We start from the raw sequence: 23,378 nt of genomic DNA on the forward strand, positions 1-23,378 counted from the left end.
ATTTTCTGGGCAGGGACTTGGCAACATTAACTTTCACTATTGGATTTTATTAAGAGTAAAGTAGGGAGAAGGCAGCAGTTTTGATTTGATTATGCCTTTTGAGTATCCTGGGTAATATCATCATTACCCTTCAAAATTATGTTTGGTGAACCATTGATTATGGGTGTAGGCTTTGCCATCATTCAGAATCCTGCAGACCATAGGGAGGAACAGAAACTGCCCCTGAAACTGACCAACAATTCTCTACCCATTCCCTTCCTTGGTGTGTGTGTATTTATTGAAGTATAGTTGACTTACAATGTTGTGTTAGTTTCAGATGTACAGCAAAGAGATACAGTTATTCTTATTTATTTATTTATTGGAGTAAAATTGCTTTACAATGTTGTGTTAGTTTCTGCTGTACAATGAAATGAATCAGCTATATGTATATCTATATCCCCTCCCTCTTGGACCTCCCTCCCACCCTTCCTAACCCACCCATCTAGGTTGTCACAGAGCACCGAGCTGAGCTCCCTGTGCTATACAGCAGGTTCCCACTAGCTGTCTATTTTACACATGGTAGTGTATTTATGTCAAACCTAATCTCCCAATTTGTCCCACCCTCCTCTTCCCCCTCGGTGTCCACATGTCTGTTCTCTACATCTACGTCTCAATCCCTACCCTACAAATAATTTCATCTCTAACATTTTTCTAGATTCCACATATATGCATTAATATATGATATTTGTTTTTCTCTTTCTGGCTTATTTCTCTCTGTATGACAGACTCTAGGTCCATCCACATCTCTACAAATGATCCAGTCACTTTCCATTTTTATGGCTGAGTAATATTTCATTGTATATATGTACCACATCTTCCTTATCCATTCATCTGTCGTTGGACATTTAGGTTGTTTCCATGTCCTGGCTATTGTAAATTGTGCTGCAGTGAACATTGGGATACATGTGTCCTTTTGAATTATGGTTTTCTCAGGGTATATGCCCAGTAGTGGGATTCCTGGGTCATATGGTAGTTCTACTTTTAGTTTTTTAAGGAACCCCCATACTGTTCTCCATAGTGGCTCTATCAACTTACATTCCTACCAACAGTGCAAGAGGGTTCCCTTTTCTCCACACCCTCTCCAGCGTTTACTGTTTGTAGATTTTTTGATGATGGCCATTCTGACCAGTGTGAGGTGATACTTCACTGTAGTTTTGAATTGCATTTCTCTAATAATTAGTGATGTTGAGCATCTGTTCATGTGCCTCTTGGCCATCTGTATGTTTTCTTTGGTGAAATGTCTATTTAGATCTTCCGCCCATTTTTTAATTGGGTTGTTTGTTTTTTTGGTATTGAGCTGCATGAGCTGTTTGTATATTTTGGAGATTATACATTTGTCCATTGCTTCATTTGCAAATATTTTCTCGCATTCTAGGGTTATCTTTTCCTCTTGTTTACGGTTTCCTTTGCTGTGCAAAAGCTTTTAATTAGGTCCATTTGTTTATTTTTGTTTTTATTTTCATTACTCCAGGAGGTGGGTTAAAAAAGATCTTGCTGTGGTTTATGTCAAAGAGTGTTTTTCCTATGTTTTCCTCTAAGAGTTTTATAGTATCTGGCCTTACATTTAGGTCTTTAATCCATTTTGAGTTTATTTTTCTGTATGGTGTTAGGGAGTGTTCTAATTTCATCCTTTTACATGTAGCTGTCCAGTTTTCCCAGCACCACTTATTGAAGAGGCTGCCTTTTCTCCATTGTATGTTCTTGCCTCCTTTGTCATAGATTAGGTGACCACAGGTGAGTGGGTTTATCTCTGGGGTTTCTATCCTGTACCATTGATCTATATTTCTGCTTTTGTGCCAGTATCATACTGTTTTGATTACTGTAGCTTTGTAGTATAGTTTGAAGTTGGGGAGCCTGATTCCTCCACCTCCATTTTTCTTTCTCAGGATTGCTTTGGCTATTCGGGGTCTTTTGTGTTTCCATACAAATTGCAAAGTTTTTTGTTCTAATTCTGTGAAGGATGCCATTGGTAGTTTGATAGGGATTGCACTGAATCTGTAGATTGCTTTGGGTAGTATAGTCATTTTCACAATATTGATTCTTCCAATCCACGAACATGGTATATTTCTCCATTTGTTTATGTTATCTTTGATTTCTTCCATCAGTGTTTTATAGTTTTCTGAGTATAAGTCTTTTTCCTTCTTAGGTAGGTTTATTCCTAGTTATTTTATTCTTTTTGTTGCCATGGTAAATGGGATTGTTTCCTTAATTTCTCTGATTTTTCATTGTTAGTGTATAGGAATGCCAGAGATTTCTGTGCCTTAATTTTGTATCCTGCAACCTTATCAAATTCACTGATTAGCTCTGGTAGTTTTCTAGTAGCATCTTTAGGAATTTCTGTGTATAGTATCATGTCATCTGCAAACAGTGACAGTTTTACTTATTCTTTTCCAATTTGTATTCTTTTTATTTCTTATTCTCTGATTACCATGGCTAGGCCTTCCAAAACTATGTTGAATAAGAGTGGCGAGAGTGGACATCCTTGTCTTGTTCTTGATCTTAGTGGAAATGCTTTCAATTTTTCACCATTGAGTATGATGTGTGCTGTGGGTTTGTCATATATGGCCTTTATTATGTTGAGGTAGGTTCTGTCTATGCCCATTTCCTGTAGAGTTTTTATCATAAATTGGTGTTGGATTTTGTCAAAAGCTTTTACTGCATCTATTGAGATGATCATATGGTTTTTATTCCTTAATTTGTCAATATGGTGTATCACATTGATTGATTAGTATATATTGAAGAATTCTTGCATTCCTGGGGTAAATCCCACTTGATCATGGTGTATGATCCTTTTAATGTGTTGCTGGATTCTGTTTGCTAGTATTTTGTTCAGATTTTTGCATCTATGTTCATCAGTGATATTGGTCTGTGATATTTTTGTCTGGTTTTGGTATCAGGGTGATGGTGGCTTCATAGAATGAATTAGGGAGTGTTCCTCCCTCTGCAGTTTTTTGGAAGAGTTTGAGAAAGGTAGGTGTTAGCTCTTCTCTAAATGTTTGATAGAATTCACCTGTGAAGCCATCTTGTCCTGGACTTTTGTTTGTTGGAAAATTTTAAATTACAGTTTCAATTTCATTACTTGTGATAGGTCTGTTTATATTTCTAATTCTTCCTGGTTCAGTTTTGGGAAATTTTACCTTTCCAAGAATTTGTCCATTTCTTTGTGATTGTCTGTTTTATTGGCATATAGTTGTTTGTAGTAGTCTCTTATAATCCCTTGTATTTCTGTGGTGTCAGTTGTGATTTCTCCTTTTTCATTTCTAATTTTACTGATTTGCAACCTCTCCCTTTTTTTCTTGTTGAGTCTGACTAAAGGTTTATCAATTTTGTTTATCTTCTCAAAGAACAAACTTGTAGTTTTATTGATCTTTGCTATTGTTTTCTTCATTTCTATTTCATTCATTTCTGCTCTGATCTTTATGATTTCTTTCCTTCTACTGACTTTGGGTTTTCTTTGTTCATCTTTCTCTTGTTGCTTTAGGTGTAAGGTTAGATTGTTTATTTGAGTTTTTCTTGTTTCTTGAGGTGAGATTGAATTGCTATAAACTTCCCTCTTTGAACTGCTTTTGCGGCATCCCATAGGTTTTGGGTCATCATGTTTTCATTGTCACTTGTTTCTATGTATTTTTAAATTTCTTCTTTGATTTTTTCAGTGATCTCTTGGTTATTTAGTAGTGCACTGTTTAGTCTCCATGTATTTGTGTTTTTTACAGTTTTTTTCCTGTAATTGATTTCCAATCTCATAGCGTTGTGGTCAGAAAAAATGCTTGATATGATTTCAATTTTCTTAAATTTTCCGAGGCTTGATTTGTGACCCAAGATGTGATCTATCCTGGAACATGTTCCATGTGCACTTGAGAAGAAAGTGTATTCTGCCACTTATGGGTGGAATGTCCTATAAATATAAATTAAATCTATCTGGTCTATTGTGTCATTTAAAGCTTGTGTTTCCTTATTTATTTTCTGTTTGGATGATCTATCCATTGGTGTAAGTGGGGTGTTAAAGTCGCCTACTATTATTGCGTTACTGTCAATTTCCCCTTTTATAGTTGTTAGCATTTGCCTTATGAATTGGCGTTCTCCTAACTTGGGTGCATAAATATTTATAATTGTTATATCTTCTGGGAGTGATCCCTTGATCATTATGTAGTATCCTCCTTACCTCTTGTAGCACTCTTTATTTTAAAGTCTGTTTTATCTGATACCAGTATTGCTATTCCAGCTTTCTTTTGATTTCCATTTGCATAGAATATCTTTTTCCATTCCTTCACTTTCAGTGTATGTGTCCCTAGGTCTGAAGTGGGTTTCTTGTAGACAGCATATATATGGGTCTTGTTTTTGTATCCAGTCAGCCAGCCTGTGTCTTTTGTTTGGAGCATTTAATCCATTTACATTCAAGGTTATTATCAATATGTATGTTCCTATTACCATTTTCTTAATTGTTTTGGGTTTGTTTTTGCAGGTCCTTTTCTTCTCTTGTGTTTACCACCTAGGGAAGTTCCTTTAGCGTTTGTTGTAAAACTGGTTTGGTGGTGCTGAATTCTCTTAGCTTTTGCTTGTCTGAAAAGCTTTTGATTTCTCTATTGAATCTGAATGAGATCCTTGCTGGGTAGAGTAATCTTGGTTGTAGGTTTTTCTCTTTCATCACTAAGTATATCCTCCCACTCCTTTCTGACCTTCAGAGTTTCTGTTGAAAAATCAGTTGATAACCTTATGGAGATTCCTTTGTATGTTATTTTTTTGCTTTTCCCTTGCTGCTTTTAATATGCTTTCTTTATATTTAATTTTTGTTAGTTTGATTAATATGTGTCTTGGTGTGTTTCTCCTAGGATTTATCCTGTATGGGACTCTCTACACTTCCTGGACTTGAGTGACTATTTCCTTTCCCATGTTAGGGAAGTTTTCCACTATAATCTCTTTAAATATTTTCTCAGACCCTTTCTTTTTCTATTCTTCTTCTGGGAGCCCTATAATTGAAATGTTGGTACGTTTAGTGTTGTCCCAGTGGTCTCTTAAGCTGTCTTCACTTCTTTTCATTTTTTTCTTTATTTTGTTTTGGGCAGTGAATTCCACCATTCTGTCTTCCAGCTCACTTATTCGTTATTCTGCCTCAGTTATGCTGTTATTGAGTCCTTCCAGTGTATTATTTTATTTTATTTTTTTGCGTTACGTGGGCCTCTCACCGCTGTGGCCCCTCCCGTTGCAGAGCACAGGCTCCGGACACGCAGGCCCAGCGGCCATGGTTCATGGGCCCAGCCACTCCGCAGCACGTGGGACCCTCTCGGACCGGGGCATGAACCCGCGTCCCCCACATCAGCAGGCAGACTCCCAACCACTGTGCCACCAGGGAAGCCCTTCTAGTGTATTTTTGATTTCAGTATTGTGTTGTTCATCTCGGTTTATTTGTTCTTTAGTTCTTCTAGATCTTTGTTAAACATTTCTTGTATTTTCTCAATCTGTGCCTCCATTCTATTTCTGAGATTTTGGATCATGTTTACTATCACTACTCTGAATCCTTTTTTCAGGTAGTTTTCCTATTTCTTCTTCATTTATTTATTCTTGTAGGTTTTTATCCTACAAGACTTGCTCCTTTATCTGTGACATATTTTTTTTGTCATTTAATTTTTTTTTTTTTTTTGATGGGTGGGATTGTGTTCCTGTCTTTCTGGTTGTTTCACCTGAGGCTTCCAGCACTGGAGTTTGTAGGCTGTTGGGTAGAGCTGGGTTTTGGTACCAAGATGAGGACCTCCTGGAGACCTCATTCCAATGAATATTCCCTGGGATCTGAGGTTCTCTGTTAGTCCAGTGGTTCAGACTCAGAGCTCCCACCACAGGAGCTCTGGCCCAACCCCCAGCTTGTGAACCAAGATCCTGCAAGCCATGTGGGGAGGCAAAATAAAAAGAAAAAAAAAAGAAAGAGGAAAAAGAAAAAAAAATGAGCAGAACAATAACAAAGAGTAAAAAATAAAATAAGATTAGAAAACTAACATATGTTAGAAAGAAAAAATATATATATATAGATGAAGCAACAACTGGAAGGTAAAACAGAATCTAAATAGTAAAAAAGCGGGGAAAAAAAAAAGCCAGAAAAGGCCTTGGCTGTGGGGGGGTGGGGCTTAGGCAGGGGCAGGGTTTAGGTGGTGGGCGTGGCCTATGCTTAGGACTGGAAAAGGCCCTGGGGGTTGGGGTTGGGGCTTAGGCTCAACACAGCAGGAGGGGCCCAGGACTGCCCCTGGCTTTGGAGGTCTTAGGACCAGGTCCAGGACCCCAGCAGGCTCACTGGGCCGGAGTGGGTGGGGGAAACGCTAGGTGCATTCTCCCCATCCTCTGATCCTTGAGGGCCCCACCCCATTGGCCTCTCTTCTTCTTCCCCCATTCCTTCCCTCCTATGTCCCTAGGACCTCAACAGCCAGAGGGGGCCTCAGAGAATGGAGGACCAGACCTGGGAGCTCAGCAGGCATCCCAGGGCTTGAGGGAAACAGCTGCCATGCCTCCCCTGATCCTCCAGTCCTGGAGGGTTCCCCCTCCGTCTGCCGCTCCTCTTTTGCACCACACCCCGCACTTCCCTTCTATGCCCCTAGGACCAGTGCGGCCTGGAGGGGGCCTTGGAGGGTGGAGTAACCAGTTTGGGAGCCCTTCAGGATTCCCAGGGACCAATTGGGCAGGGGAAATGCTAGGCATGCTCACCCCAATCCTCCAAGCCCCCAAGGGTCCCTCCAGGCATGGGAACCCCTACCCCCTCCCAGCCACCCCTCAGGGGCACAGGTCCTGTCTGGCCTCCACTTCTCCTTCCCCCTCACTCCCCCCACATCCTACCCAGTCACTCAGGGGTTCCTCCCGTCTCCTTAGGCATTGAGGTCCCCCACCAGCGTCTAGCAGGCACCCTAGTTGTGGGAAGATGCGAACTCCGTGTCTTCCCACACCGCCATCTTCCACTGTGCAGCTCAATTCTTCTTTTCAGATTCTTTTCCCTTATAGGTTATTACAAAATATTGGGTGGCCAAAAAGTTCATTTAGGTTTTTCCATAACATTTTACAGAAAACCCCAAACGAACTTTTTGGCCAACCCAATATTGAATATAGTTCCTGTGCTATACAGTAGGTCCTTATTGGTTATCTATTTTATATTCAGTAGTGTGTATATGTTAATCCCAGACTTCTAATTTATCCCTCCCCCCTCTTTCCCCTTTGGTAACCATAAGTTTTTTCTATGTCTGTGGGTTTATTTCTGTTTTGGAAGTTCATTTGTATCATTTTTTAGATTCCACATATAAGTGATATCATATGATAATTGTCTTTGTCTGTCTTACTTCACTTAGTATGATAATCTCTGGGTCCATCCACGTTGCTGCAAATGGCAGTATTTTATTCTTTTCAATCGCTGAGTAATATTCCATCTTATATAGGTACCACATCTTCTTCATCCATTTATCTGTCCATGGACGTTTAGGTTGCTTCCATGTCTTGGCTGTTGTAAATAGTGCTGCTATGAACATAGGGGTGCATGCATCTTTTTGAATTAGAGTTTTGTCCAGATATATGCCCACAGGTAGGATTGCTGGATCATATAGCAACTCTATTTTTAGTTCTTTAAGGAACCTCCATAATGTTCTCCATAGTGACTTCACCAATTTACATCCCCACCAAGAGTGTAGCAGGGTTCCTTTTTCTCCTGGTATGCTTGTTTTAAATCTGACCCTCTCTGATGTGTGTTCTGGGTTAATGGAGGCTTCTGTATTATCTTTTTAAGAAGAAGCTTTGGTGTAGACAATCCCTATTTTATTAGTTAAGGGGATGCTGGGTGTATTACCCTGAGAACCTGATAAACCCTGAAATCTTAGTGGTTTAATACCAAAGAAGTTTTCCCCTCCTGCAAAGCCCGGCTGGTGTTTCTGATCTGCAGGCAGCTCTGCTCTATCAGTAATCCCAGGGCTCAGGTTCCCTCCAGCATGTGATCTACCCTCTTCAACAGGTAACCTACATGTTGGTTCGGTGAAAGAGCATGGACAGTTGTATGTGGGTGCTTTTGAAGGTCAGGCTAGGAATTGGATCACATCTTCTTTGCTCACATCCCATTGGCCCCAAATCTGTAATATGACCACACACTACGGCAAAGGACACTAGGAAATGTGACCTAGCTGTGTGTCCACAAGGTAGAGGAAATGGGTTTGGGACCATCATGTTACCTTTGCCATATCCCACTGGATTTTTGTATCAGAAACAGAGAAGAAATACGAACAAAAATAGTGAAATAAAGAGTTGAAGGGTTTTCCAGATAATTTTGTTACCATAGGTAATTCTACATAATTTTAGATACAAAATTGTATTACTCCTGATATCAGGCTCTGCATTCTACCCTTCCCCAAAATGCATACATTAATTATCCAGACCGTTGGTTATATGGGTCCAAGGAATTGCTTTTGTCCCCACAATTCTTGCTATAATATCACTTCCCCTGTTAATTGATCCAAACGTGTTAACACTAAGAAACTATTTCTACATATAAATTGAGTTAGACAGTTTTGTTGGGGTGGGGGGAAACAAATAGACTCTGGATAAAAGCTGAGTCAAAATAGTGGTTCTATGTAATTTGGGACAGGTCACCTAGCTTGTCCAGCCTTGGTTCCTTTATCTATAAAATGGAGAGAAGGAAGCAAAGAGAATAGACTGTGGAGATCCGATCTGTGCCAGCCCTAACATCCAGCAGTTCTTGGGAGGCAAATAATGGTGAGAAAATTTTGGAGACGATTCTAGTATTTGGGCTGGTTTCCCTCCAAGCTGCATTAGCAATTCTAGCCCTATTTTCAGACTGCTTGTTCCACAAGGGAACTGCCCTCACAACCAACCAATGAGCAAAGGTCCTTGGCTTCCCTCTGATTGGATCAACTTAAGTCATGTGCTCACCTCAGCCAATCACTAAACCCCAGAGCATGCCAGGTCCTGGGCGTTTCATATACTTTCTTCTCCATTCCTGGCACTGGGGATGGGGTCAGTCCCACCCAAACCACAAGTCTGCAACCCAGTGGAGAGGAAGGATGGGAAGGATGTTGTGAGGGGAGCAACCCACAATAGTCACTACAAACTACATCATTTTTTCACTTCACTTTGCACACACAAACACACAATGTCTGGGTGTCTGGTTTCTAAAAAAGCAATAAAAGAATTCAGGCTGGGGACACATTGACCAAGACTAAGGGGGATGCCCATGGCAGAGGGGCCGCATAGCTCCTGGCTGATAGCAGGGCTTGTGGTTAAGTATCTTACTCCAAATGGATAGGATATTTTCCTATTTGTATGCCTATAAGAAATCTATGGCTTTTACATTCCATTTAAAAATACCAGCCTCTTGGATGATTAGGCTTAATTGAAACAGGCATTAACTTGAGGGCAACCCATCCTAGAAATATGGCGGACTAGAATCACAGTGCAACAGGAGTGATTATTTATTTTAAACCTCATTTTACCAGGACCAGATGTTCTGTCCACAGTGAACAGAGACATTTGATGATATTTCCCAACAGACCTAAGACATTAATCCTCTAAAACCCCCTCCACTCAGCAGGGACAAATGCAAGGGTGATCCGGAAAGGAGACTTGATGTTTGTACGTAGCTTGTGCAAACCATTTAACTGGTTTTGCAGGAATGAAGTGATGGGAGGTCTTGGCACCAGGAATTTGGGTGACTGAGTCATTGAGAAAGAAAGTTACAAAACTCAGAATGTTTTTCTGGGAACTCATGGGCATAGCCCCCCCAGAATGGATATATTATGGAAGATTAATTCCCACTGTAGTCAGCAACACCAGCTGTTTGAGAAATCCCGATGGAGAAAAGTAGGGCAAGCTAAAAGATCAGTGACCAGAACAATCCCTGTCTCCAAATTAATAGTAGTCTTATATATTTGGAAGCAGTTCACTGTTTAATTTTAATTGATTTAAGGCCCCAAAGGTGTGCCTAATGAATGTGATAAGTGCAGATTACTAAAATCACCATAAAAACCAGAGAGGCATGAGGGAATAATGGATTTTGGATAATTTGCATATATTTTCATTAAGAAAAAAAATATCTCTGAGGCAGAATACTTTCTAAACATACCTGCTTCTGCCCTTCTTCTCTTGTTACCCACCTGAGTTTGACTGCTATATAGCTTTGGTCAGCTTTATTTCTGATTACGCCAGAGTGGTTTTCGGACACGAGCTGAAGATGTGGAAATCTTACTGTGGTTTTGCCTTCTTCTTTCTGTTGTCACTCTCAAGAGAGGAAAGACTTCTTAATTAAAATTAAAATAAACAAACAGGGACTTCTGTGGTGGAGCAGTGGTTAAGAATCCGCCTGCCAATGCAGGGGACACAGGTTCGAGACCTGGTCCAGGAAGATCCCACATGCCTCGGAACAGCTAAACCCGTGCATCACAACTACTGAGCCCACACGCCGCAACTACTGAAGCCCATGCGCCTAGAGCCCCTTCTCCACAACAAGAGAAGCCACCGCAATGAGAAACCCATGCACCGCAACGAAGAGCAGCCCCCGCTCACCGCAACTAGAGAAAGCCCGTGCGCAGCAACGAAGACCCAAAGCAGCCAAAAATAAATAAATAAATTTATAAAAGAAAAAACTCCTGTGAGATGGAAGGAGAACAGGACAGGCTGTGCAAAAAAGAGATTTGATTGTGATTGAGAATGTTGGATGTATTATGTGTATTATGTTCTGTGGCCATTGTGTAAAAGCGGCCACAGCCCCATGTTTTTTTCACCTGGGATTCCCTCCGGCTAGTCATTCCATTGTGCAAATAGAGTAAGAAATATCTGCAGAAACAGCAGATATTGGTTAGGAGTCCCCTGCAAGTAGAACAAAGTGAACCGCGATGGTAAGAGAATTCAAGACATAAACTGCCCACCTCCGGAGTTGGCCATATAGTATATTTTCAAGTAAATGGAATAGAGATTTTACAGCCGAATAATGTTCACCGTTTGAACTTTAGAAATCAATATATTTATTTATAAAGTTTGGTCTTTTTCAGAAATGCTGTTGGAATTGTCTTCAGAGATCGTTTTGAGTGACATGAGAGAACCAGTCTATTTCATAACCTGGCTTTAAAAGAAAATAATCCTTTTGCTGATATTCATCTATTTTACTCAACATCTTTGGCACTAACTGTCATGTAACTATTTCGAAACAAATCAAATCTACCCTCAAAGCAGGTGAATTCTTTTGGCTGCCAGGAGCTTTCACACGCAGCAAATCTGTGGAAGTACCATTACCTGCCTTCTATAGCTGTGAAAACCCACCAACATAACAATAACGATGTGAGAAAGCCAGGATTTGAACTCTGATCTATGTGACTGCAAAAGTCCAGGCACTTTTCACTGTGTTATCGTCCTTTGCAAGAGGAAAATTTGCTTCTTACGAAGCTATTTGAAGGAATGTTTTGTAGATCCTGAAGGCAATTTCGGAAAATGAATTTTAGAAATGTTTTGAATAATGAAAGCTGAGTAGGAGCTATTCACCTCTCCATTTCAATGATGGTAGAATTCATTTGAGTGTAGAAGCTCAGTTTCTTTAAAAAAAATTAGTATTATCACTGACAGTTTTTCAAAATGTGGTCCTGAACCCTGTGCATTGGAATCACCTAGAGCTGGTATTGCCCTTTGACTTAGGTAAGACTAATGCCCCATCAAAACCCTGGGTCACGTAAGGCCTTGCTCTGGCTTTCCTCCAGCTGTACCTCTTCCCATGAGGCAACGTGCGTCCCTAAGGCCACAATCCCACTCCATCCAGATCATGCTCTGGCTACTCAGGACCTAGGACTCCCCACTAAACTCAAGGGATCATGACAAGGACACCCACTCTTACTACGGTGGTGTGTGTGGTGTGACCACACATGTTGGCATGAGGCCCCTCATTCTACAGGAGGGGCTGGTTGGGGGACAGAAGGGGGTCCTGTAAAGGTGGGTCTTGGGCAGGTCAGGGCTTGGCCTTCCAGCTCCTTATTTGTTGAGCAGGAGGATGGAACCTCTGTTATCTAAGAGTTTAACTGAAATTTTAATGAATATATAGAAATATGGGATGGTGCCTCTATTTGTACTCCTACCCAAGGCCCCATAAGTGTCAGGCCAGGCCTGCCTCTGGGGTTGACAAGATGCAGATTCCCAGTGCCTTTCAGAATCAGAGGCTTTGGGGACACAGCCAGGAAGTCTGCATGTTAACCTGCTCCCCAGGTGATGCTCTTGTGCCCCATGGTTTGAAAGCCAGTTCTTGGAGGTCACTCTAAGACCGTGTGTCAGAGATCCTCTGACTGCTTCTTCACAGGCTGGGGCTTCAGCATGGGCACCAATTACCACTTCCACAGCTGGAGAGTGTTTGTCATCGTCTGCGCTCTGCCCTGCACTGTGTCCATGGTGGCCCTGAAGTTCATGCCAGAGAGCCCGAGGTTTCTGCTAGAGGTGAGTCAGCGCCCCCAACCCATGTGAGGGCAAGCCCTGCTGCCAGCCCTGCTGCTCCAGCCCCTTGGTCCCATGTTGGCTGACCTGGCCCATCATTAAATCCATCGTGATGGTTGCACGCCTGGGATTCAAGGACAGCCAGAGCCGGAGGGACTCAGGAGCTCACTGAGCACAGAGCAGCAGCACTGCTCCCCGAGGCTGGGTGGAGCTGGAGGGGGCTCTGCTGAGGATGCTTCTGGCACCCACTCTCCCCAGAGGTCCTGATTATGAGGCTCTTCAAAGCTGCCTGCAGTTTTTCCATGTTACGGCTGTGAGCTGGGTTGTAAATCTGTCACTGCTCCCAAGCCCTTCAAGACTCTTGGCTTTGCAGGACCTCTCTCCTCCAGAAAGCTGCTCCCGGGGTCCTGTGAGGTTTCCAGCTTGGTGGTGGTGGTGGTGAGGCTCTCGTGCTTGCGGTGGTCAGACAGGCAGGGCTGGTGGAGGGGCGATAGGACTTGAAGGCTCTTACAGCCCCAATTCTCAGAGTCTACTTATAAACCTCCTTCTAGCTTTCTGCAGACTGACCCTCCTTGTTGAATTTCTTCTTTCATCCCGCTGATCAGGTTCCAGATGCAGCAAAAAGGTTTTTTATCCATGCTTATCTCAAAAGCTACCCTTCATTGTGTATGAGTTTCCTAGGGCTGCTCTAACAAAGGCACACAAACCGAGGGGCTCATAGTAAGAGAAGTTTATTGTCTCACAGGTCTGTTGGCTAAAAGTCCCCAACCAAGGTGTTGGCAGGGCCACACTCCCTTGGAAGCCCTTAGGGCAAGCTTTACTTGCCTCTTTCAACTTCCGGTGGGTTGCTTGCATTTTTTGGCATTCCTTGGCTCGCAGCTGTTTCACTCCATCTCTGCCTTTGTCACCACACGGTGTTCTCTCTATGTGTCTCTGGGTCTTCACATGGGCTTCTTCTTATAGGGACACCGTTCATGTTGGATTAGGGGTGCACCCTACCCCAGTATGACCTCACCTTAATTAATTACATCTGCAGCCACCCTGCTTCCAAATAAGGTCACATTCTGGGGTACTGGCAGCTAGAACTTCAACATATTTTTAGGGTTGGGGACATAGTTCAACCCATCACATGTTGTGTCTTTGCTTTGTCCTGCCAGGGAGGAACATGACTCCCACCCTGCAGTCTATTCAACCTTAAACTATGAGTAGTTACTCACAGCCTATAATGATAATAGTACCCAGCATTTACACCTTGAAGGTACAACCTTACTATCCTTCCAAGATGGGCTGCGACAGAAACTTGTCCTAGTCTTTCACAAGCCCTAGATAGTAACACATCCATGGCCAATCGCCTCAGACTTGGGTATCAGCACCTGTTGGGCTTGTAGGGTTTTCCACCCCTAATCAGCAAAAGACTGTTCATGTCTCTCTCCTTGGTTTTACCAGATGGGCAAACACGACGAAGCCTGGATGATTCTCAAGCACGTTCACGACACCAACATGAGGGCTAAGGGGGCCCCAGAGAAGGTGTTCACGGTGAGTGCATGGTCACCTATGCCAACAGGAGGGGGCCTCTCCTCTTCACTGCTTTGGTTTGCTAAAAAATAATTTTATTATATAAGCATATCCCAGAAAATTTGTCAAAAGGGGAATAAAGCCCCTGACATTCCTATTACTGCATCATAATTATTCTTTGCATTTTGATGGATACCTTCTTGGTACTGCTAAGTGTTCAAATATGGCAAAGGGAAAACCTAGCTATATTCATATGGGGATAACCATATGTACATATATTTACATATATCAATGCATATAGATTATTCAGGAGTACTTATAGGCATTCTATATGTGTCTCATAGTATTCAGAATCATCCTTTTAACGGACATTAATATTAGAAACAGTTTTCGTAAACATGTCCCCAATGTTAGAGATGCATATGCCCTGCTTTATTACCTTGTTCCTGCAAATATTGCTGCAATGAACCTTTTCCTGCACATAGTTCCTTTCCTTTCATGTTCTGGGTTTGTTTTCTAAGAGTAGACTCCTAGAAATAAAATGAGTGCCTCAAACAGCATGAGTATTTTTATAGCTCTTGAGATGCATTGCAAATTACATTTCAGTAGGGTTGCAATGATCTGTGATACCACCAATGATAGGATACCTGTTTCTCAGCATCGTTACCAGCATTGGCTGTTAGCCTGGATTTTCTTTCTCACTAGTTTAAAAAATGAAAAACTGGCCAATGTCAGTTTCCACGGGGAGGTCCTGTTAGTTACCATGAACTGTGCTCTTCCCACCAAGCTGTGGCCAACCACGAGGAATACCCACGGCAGGGTCCCTGTGCACCTGTCTGCATGACCCCCTTTTAGACCAACTCCAAATCCATTTCTTCAAGGAAGCCTTCCTGAGTTAACTCCCACCTACTCCAACTCACTGCTTTTGCTTCTTTGGCTTCCGTAATTTGAGTCTGGAGTAAAACACTTTTTCTTGTTAACCTGTTACTTGAAACCCCTGATTCTCAGGCAGGACCCCATAGCAGCTAAGAATCTACAACCTGAAGCCAGACCAGTCTGGGTCCAAATCCTGATTTTAACATGTTCTAGCTGTGTGGCCTTAGGCAAGTTACTGTCTGTGCCTTATTTTCTTCATTGGGAAAAGAGGGATAACAATGTCTATGAATACAGTTATAGTAAGGATTAAAATCAAGCACCTAAACTGTGCCTGGCTTAGAGTAAATACTACATAGATGTTAACTATTATCCAAATATTTTATGTCATATTTTTAAACAAATAAACTCAAATAATAGATTTTATAGAAAGTTGTCCAGTGGAATATTTCCCCAATTCCAACACTCCTAAAATTATCTAAAATATGGGACCAGTCCTTTTATCACAAACATTTATTAAGAAGCACCATTAACAATATTTATAGACTTTCCGGTTGGATAAACGAAATGTAATTGAAAATAGAACTTTTAGCTAGTTCATTTTCTTAATCCTTCCTCAATTAACTTTCTTATTAAAAATTTCCCACACTTAAAAAAAAAAGGAAGAAGAAGCACAATTAGCAGAGCTACTCCAAATGAAAGATGATAAGGGAACTGGTGGTTCTCCCAACCTCCCATCCCCGCCGCTCCCTGTGATGGGTTTTCATGCTGCAGCTGGACTGCAGGTCTGGACCCCAGATGCTAGCAGGAGCGCCCTGTCCCCTGGGGTCTGGGTATGCTTGGTTCAGTCCTGCCTCCCACCCCACCCATTCTATAGCCTTCTCTCCAAGCTCCTGCTTATTCCTAGGCGATGTTACTGAGTCTTCGGGTATAACCTCTGCTTTTAGTAGATTTCACCCTTTCTCAGGAAAAGGGAATTAAAAAGGTCACGGGCTCAGTATTTCCAAACTGACTTGATGATCATAGTAATTTTGTAGAAGAGGATGACTGGATGGGCCAGGAAAAAAAAAAAGAAAAGGGGGCTTCCCTGGTGGCGCGGTGGTTGGGAGTCCACCTGTTGATGCTCGGGACGCGGGTTCGTGCCCCGGTCTGGGAGGATCCCGCGTGTCGCGGGGCGGCTGGGCCCGTGCGCCATGGCCGCTGAGGCTGGGCGTCCGGAGCCTGTGCTCTGCGACGGGAGAGGCCACGGCAGTGAGAGGCCCGCGTACCAAAAAAAAAAAAAAAAAAAAAGAAAGAAAAGAAAAGAAAAAACAGCCTGAAAGTGTTCCTGACCTCAGACAGCTGGGCAGTGGCTGGAGTCAGGAGTGATACTCAGCCCTGCCGAATGGGGTCGTCTGCTAGGATCCTGTGTGCTCCCCTCTGTAGACGGTACTCACAGTAAACATGCTCAGGGGCCTGGAGGAAGAGCTTAGGGTAGGCCAGGCTCTTAGTGTTCATGGTGAGCCCTGGATGTGGCCCTCCTCACATCCACCTTGGAGCTGATGGGGTTCAGGACATGATACCCCAAGATATGGCACCTCGGCATATTGAATATCGGAAGCTGAAGGAGCTTGAGAAAACAGCAGAAGTAGAAATGTCACTCTGACCTCCCCCTGCTCCCCCTTCTTCCCTGAAACAGGCCATAAGTCTCCCACATGGAAGGTGCTCTCTGGGCACCAGGAGGAAAGAAGACATTGTTCTCAGCAGAGATGGGGAACTTAGGGCCAAGAAGGCTGTATCAACAAACCTTGTTAAACTAACCCTTATCGTCCTAATTACTTCTTCACCATTTCTTCACCCTAGCCCAAATCCCTTTGTCTTGTCAGTTCTTCACAAATTTACTGTTTCTACAAGGTATAAAAACTTCCTGGGCTGGTCACTTCTTCAGGGCTTCATTCTCTCGTGAAGGCTCCCACGGACATGTAAAAATTCAGTAAAATGTGGATGCTTTCCTCCTGTTAATCTCTCTTTGCCAGTTTAACTTCCAGACCCAGCCAGGGAGCCTAAGAGGGTAGAGGAATACTTTCCCCTCCCCTACAGAGCCCTGGCTTTCACCAGTCCCTGTCGCTACCTCACAAGCTTCTGAACAGCCCCCTGGCAGGTGTCCACTGGGTGGGTTGAAGTATTCCCCTGAGAACCCATGCTCTGCAAGGCTGGGGTGAGCACAGACCACACAGACTGCATTCTACTTTAGACTGAAGCAAAAACAAGTATCCCAGTTAATTGTAACTTAGAGTAATTATGCTTTGCAAGTTGTCAACACGCCCACTCCCAGATCCGGAGGGAATAGGGTGTTATTTTCCCCAGGAGCAAAGCAAAGACAAAATCTGTATTTCCTTCCCCTCTCCCCCACCCACACCTCAGGCACGCGGGATCTTAGTTCCCTGACCAGGGATTGAACCCGCGCCGCCTGTGGTGCAAGCACAGAGTCTTAACCACTGGACCTCCGGGAAGTCCCATTTAGTGAGATTCTTAATGTGCTTCCTGACTTGGGGTCAACCTTCTCCTCGGCCTCTTTCGGCTGCAGCTGGGTTCTTGGTCTCCCTGGGATACCTAATAACACAAAGACCAGTTCCAGCCAAGAGTCACACTGGAGGGCCTGCTGCGTTCTCTCTCCTGTGTCCCTGTGTGGGCCTGGGCAGAAGAGCATTTGCAAAGGCCACACACCCAGGAATGGCAGGACCAGCCCAGGAGGCTCTGGCATGCTTACATACCTGTGATTTTTAGGAAGAGCACCTATGCTTTTACCAGGTTCTCAAAAGGGTATCCGGCCCTCCCAAGAGAAGAACCACTGTTTTCAGTGTTTAGAAAAACAAAGCCGAGCCCTCCTAGGCTCAGGGCTTGGGAATTAAAGAAGCAATTGTCCCTAATTCAGGAACTGTATTTCCCCCTGTGGATATCCAGCCGCATCTCTCTCTCTGTCTCCTCACATTCTCAGTCCCTTGGCTGAAGGAAGAGATGGAGACACTTACGACTAAAGCCTTTTCTCCCTAGAAAGAAAGGTTTGTTGGAGGAGGTGATAGAAACTGGTTTTGAATTTTTTGAGTACACTCTTCTATTTTGCTCTGAATTGGTCTGCATGCACGGACCTTGATAACTTGGCTAAGAGTTTGTGTGGTCAGGAATCTCCTTAACATGATGGTTAGTTATAGAAGGCAGTGGTTGTCTTAAACATTGATTAAACTGAAAATCGCTGTCTTAAGGAGTCAGGATTGCTCCCTGGGGCTACCTGCTGACATTGGACAAATTAACACTTTCCGGGGCCCTTGGGGGAGCCCTGAGATATACAGCCTTATTTCCATTCCCTATCTCTTTGATTTCCTCCAGGAAAACCAGGGGTAGCAAGGAAGACATAATTTCTCTCTCTTTCTAAAAATTAAGGTATAATTGACAGATAACATTATATTAGTTGCAGGTGCACCACATAATGATTCAGTTATTTGTATACATTGCAAAATGATCACCACAATGTCTCATTACCATCTGTCACCACACATTTAAAAACATTTTTTTTCTTGTGATGAGGACTTTTAAGATTTACTTTCTTAGCAACTTTCAAGTAATGAATACTGTATTATTAACTATAGTCACCATGCTCTATGTTACATCCCCATGACTTATTTTATAACTGAAAATTTGTACCTTTGATGCCTTTCTCCTATTTTATCCACCCATAACCCCTCTCCCCTCTGGGAACCACCAGTCTGTTCTCTGTATCTATGAGCTTGGTTTTCTGTTTCTGTTTTGTTTTGTTTGTTTGTTTGGTTCCAAATATAAGTGGGATCATAAAGTATTTGTCTTTCTCCGTCTGACTTATTTCACTTACATAATGCCCTCGATGTCCATCCATGTTGTTGCAAATGGCAAGATTTTTTTTTTAATTTTTTGTGGCTGGGTAGTATTCCATTGTGTGTGTGTTTGCGTGGGTGGGTGTGTATCACATTGTTATCCATTCACCTGTTGATGGCCACTTAGGTTGTTTCCATATCTTCACTTTTATAAATAATACTTCAGTGAACATGGGAATGCAGATATCTTTTCGAGTTAGTGTTTTCATTTCCTTTGGATAAATACCCAGAAGTGGAATTGCTGGATCATATGGTAGTTCCATTTTTAATTTTAGGGGGAACCTCTATACTACTTCCCATAGTGGCTGCACCAATTTACACCCCCACCAACAACGCAGAAGGATTTCCTTTTCCCCACATCCTTGTCAACACTTGTTATTTCTTGTCTTTTTGATAATAACCATTCTAGCAGGTGTGAGGTGATATCTCATTGTAGTTTTGATTTGCAGTTCCCTGATGATTAGTGATGTTGAGCATTTTTTTTCACGTACCTGTTGGCCATCTGTATGTCTTCTTTGGAAAACTGTCTATTCAGATCCTCTGTCCATTTTTTAATTGGATCTTTTTGTTTTGTTTTTTTTTTTGCTGTTGAGTTGCATGAGTTCTTTTTATATTTTGGATATTAGTCTCTTATCAGATATATGATTTGCAAGTATCTTCTCCCATTCAGTAAGTTGCCTTTTCATTTCGTTGATGATTTCCTTTGCTGTGCAGAAGGAGGACATAATGTCTTTTATTCTGCTGTGTTTTAAAAATGTCTTGCATAGCAAACCCCCTTTCCTAACACACACACACAAACACACACACACACTGTTGCCTATATGGGTTCTAGACTTCTGTGATGTTAATATCCATTAAGGATAGACTTGTGAATTTTAAGGTGGAGTCAACTCTACTATGGGCAAATCAGATATAAACAGGAATTCAGTGTATTTCCCAAAGCCATAATTGAGTGAAAAAACTCTGATTCATTTTGTCTGCAGTGGGACATAGCCACCTGAGAAAGATCCCTAAGAGATGCTATGTACAATTTTGGCTAAGAATTACTGAACTGTAGGGTCACCGAAAGCTCCTCTAGCCCTAAGTAAGTTAATAAAGTCAGTTACATTAAACTAAAAATTGAAAAGTCAAAGTGGGGTTAAGATTCTCTAGCCAATCTTTGCTTTACAGGTTTCCAACATTAAAACTCCCAAGCAAATGGATGAATTCATTGAGATCCAAAGTTCAACAGGGACTTGGTACCAGCGCTGGCTAGTCAGATTCAAGACCACTTTCAAGCAGGTACAGCTGGGGACCTGGGGTTGTTGAGAGGGAGGCTCTATGGAAATCTGTAACGTCAGTGGATGAAGAATAGAGATCCTGAACACCCCCATCAGCCCAAGACAGTGTGGTGGGCAGGAAGCTACCTTGGATAGGGACTTTCGGGTCCTAGCCCATGCTTACCTGTGAGCCCTTGAGCCACAAACTATAGACCTTCGTTTCTTTCCTTTGTTCTTCCTTCCCAAGGCAGAGATTTTGAATGTAGGTGCAATGTCTAGTCTGAGTAAAAACCTTTCTCTCTAGCACCTTCTCATTAAATAATCCATAGGAAGAAAGGAGTGGGTTAAAGAAATGACCCCTTTGAGATTTGTTGGTGATTTCTGAGAAAGTCTTCTTGAAGGGCAAGGCTCCTGTGAGGTGAATCAACTATTGAACACTGAGGCAGTCAATGGCCAGAGTCTCCTGAGCCTGGATAACCTTCCTGGTGTAAAAGGTGGTTCAATGTTTGGAATATCACCCATTCCCACTGGCGGGGAGCAGAACTCACTGCTCAAGGCTATTCACTGCCTTGACATCTCCACTCCGTGTGCTTTTTGTCACATGCATGGAGCATTGTTGTGTTCCCAGGTGCTACAGGACGGTTAGAAGTTGAGACCAGCCAGTAAGAAGAGAAGAGGCTTTCCTTGTTATTTGAGCAGAATTGCTGCCTCTGGAAGATAATGGGTTCCTAGGCAATTTAATAGAAAATATTAAAAATGAGCTCTTCCAAGTCACAAGTTTCTGCCTTTAACAACCCATCTCTTCTGTGTGTTATAGGTCTGGGAAAATGCTCTGTACTGTGTGATGGGGCCCTACAGGATGAACACGCTGATTCTGGCTGTGGTCTGGTTCACCATGGCTTTAAGGTAAGCTCTGTCTTCCTTAAGTTCATTAATTTCCTCGCACTTCAGGTGCCTCATCTATACACTGAGGGTTACAGTTGGTTCTAACTTACAGAGTCTGTGTCAGATTGGATGATTTTGGCTCTAAGTAACAGGCAACCAACTCTAGTGGCTTCTACAACTAGGAAATTTCTGATCCTTTTTTAAAAATTTTGTATTTTATTAAAAAAATTTTTTTATTATTATTCTTTTACATCTTTATTAGAGTATAATTGCTTTACATTGTTGTGTTAGTTGCTGCTGTATAACAAAGTGAATCAGCTATACATATAAATATATCCCCATATCTCCTCCCTCTTGCGTCTCCCTCCCACACTCCCTATCCCACCCCTCTAGGTGGTCACAAAGCACCGAGATGATCTCCCTGTGCTATGCGGCTGCTTCCCACTAGCTATCTATTTTATGTTTGGTAGTGCATATATGTCAACGCCACTCTCTCACTTCATCCCAGCTTTACCCTTCCCCCTCTCCGTGTCCTCAAGTATATCCCCTACATCTCTGTCTATTACTATCATGCCCCTAGGTTCTTCAGAACCATTTTTTTTTTTTAGGTTCCATATATATGTGTTAGCATACACTATTTGTTTTTCTCTTTCTGACTTACTTCACTCTGTAGGACAGACTCTAGGTCCATCCACTTCACTACAAATAACTCAATTTCGTTTCTTTTTATGGCTGAGTAATATTCCATTGTATATATGTGCCACATCTTCTTTATCCATTCATCTGTCGATGGACACTTAGGTTGCTTCCATGTCCTGGCTATTGTAAATAGTGCCGCAATGAGCATTGTGGTACATGACTCTTTTTGAATTATGGTTTACTCAGGGTATATGCCCAGGAGTGGGATTGCTGGGTCGTATGGTAGTTCTATTTTTAGTTTTTTAAGGAACCTCCATACTGTTCTCCATAGTGGCTGCATCAATTTACATTCCCACCAACAGTGCAAGAGGGTTCCCTTTTCTCCACACCCTCTCCAGCATTTGTTGTTTGTAGAATTTTTGATGATGGTCATTCTGACTGGTGTGAGGTGATACCTCATTGTGGTTTTGATGTGCATTTCTCTAATGGTTAGTGATGTTGAGCAGCTTTTCATGTGTTTGTTGGCAATCTGTATGTCTTCTTTGGAGAAATGTCTGTTTAGGTCTTCTGCCCATTTTTGGATTGCGTTGTTTGTTTTCTTGATATTGAGCTATATGAGCTGCTTGTATATTTTGAAGATTAATCCTTTGTCAGTTGCTTCGTTTGCAAATATTTTCTACCATTCTGAGTGTTGTCTTAAGTTTCATTAGGTACCATTGGTTTATTTTTGTTTTTATTTCCATTTCTCCAGGAGGTGGGTCAAAAAGGATCTTGCTGTGATTTATGTCATAGAGTGTTCTGCCTATGTTTTCCTCTAAGAGTTTGATAGTGTCTGGCCTTACATTTAGGTCTTTAATCCATTTTGAGTTTATTTTTGTGTATTGTGTTAGGAAGTGTCCTAATTTCATTCTTTTACATGTAGCTGTCCAGTTTCCCCAGCACCACTTAATGAAGAGGCTGTCTTTTCTCCACTGTATATTCTTGCCTCCTTTATCAAAGATAAGGTGACCATATGTGTGTGGGTTTATCTCTGGTCTTTCTATCCTGTTCCATTGATCTATATTTCTGTTTTTATACCAGTACCATACTGTCTTGTAGCTTTGTACTGTAGTCTGAAGTCTGGGAGCCTGATTCCTCCAGCTCCATTTCTCTTTCTCAAGATTGCTTTGGCTATTCAGGGTCTTTTGTGTTTCCATACAAATTGTGAAATTTTTTGTTCTAGTTCTGCGAAAAATGCCGTTGGTAGTTTGATAGGGATTGCATTGAATCTGTATATTGCTTTGGGTAGTATAGTCATTTTCATAATGTTGATTCTTCCAATCCAAGAACATGGTATATCTCTCCATCTGTTGGCATTATCTTTGATTTCTTTCATCAGTGTCTTATAGTTTCCTGCATAGAGGTCTTTTGTCTCCTTAGGTAGGTTTATTCCTAGGTATTTTATTCTTTTTGTTGCAGTGGTAAATGAGAGTGATTCCTTAATTTCTCTTTCAGATGTTTCATTATTAGTGTATAGGAATGCACGAGATTTCTGTGCATTAATTTTGTATCCTGCAACTTTACCAAATTCACTGATTAGCTCTAGTAGTTTTCTGGGAGCATCTTTAGAATTCTCTGTGTATAGTATTGTGTCATCTGCAAACAGGACAGTTATACGTTTTCTTTTCCAATGTGGATTCCTTTTATTTCTTTTTTGGTTCTGATTGCTGTGGCTAAAACTTCCAAAACTATGTTGAATAATAGTGGTGAGAGTGGGCAAACTTGTCTTGTTCCTAATCTTAGTGGAAATGCTTTCAGTTTTTCACCATTGAGAACGATGTTGGCTGTGGGTTTGTCATATATG

The 23,378-nt window shown here is 42.0% G+C and overlaps 1 protein-coding gene across 1 annotated transcript in view; it reads left to right on the forward strand.

The window, feature by feature from the left end:
* SV2B (synaptic vesicle glycoprotein 2B) overlaps window positions 1-23,378 on the forward strand; it is a 204,363-nt gene that overhangs the window by 157,503 nt on the left and 23,482 nt on the right. Inside the window, exons 6-9 of the mRNA XM_079911967.1 lie at window positions 12,347-12,480; window positions 13,924-14,013; window positions 19,923-20,033; window positions 20,829-20,917. Coding sequence (XP_079768093.1) covers window positions 12,347-12,480; window positions 13,924-14,013; window positions 19,923-20,033; window positions 20,829-20,917 — 424 coding nt within the window. The remainder of the gene's footprint in view (window positions 1-12,346; window positions 12,481-13,923; window positions 14,014-19,922; window positions 20,034-20,828; window positions 20,918-23,378) is intronic.

The sequence above is a fragment of the Stenella coeruleoalba genome (genome assembly GCF_951394435.1).
Source record: "Stenella coeruleoalba genome assembly, chromosome: 2".
NCBI lineage: Eukaryota > Metazoa > Chordata > Mammalia > Artiodactyla > Delphinidae > Stenella > Stenella coeruleoalba.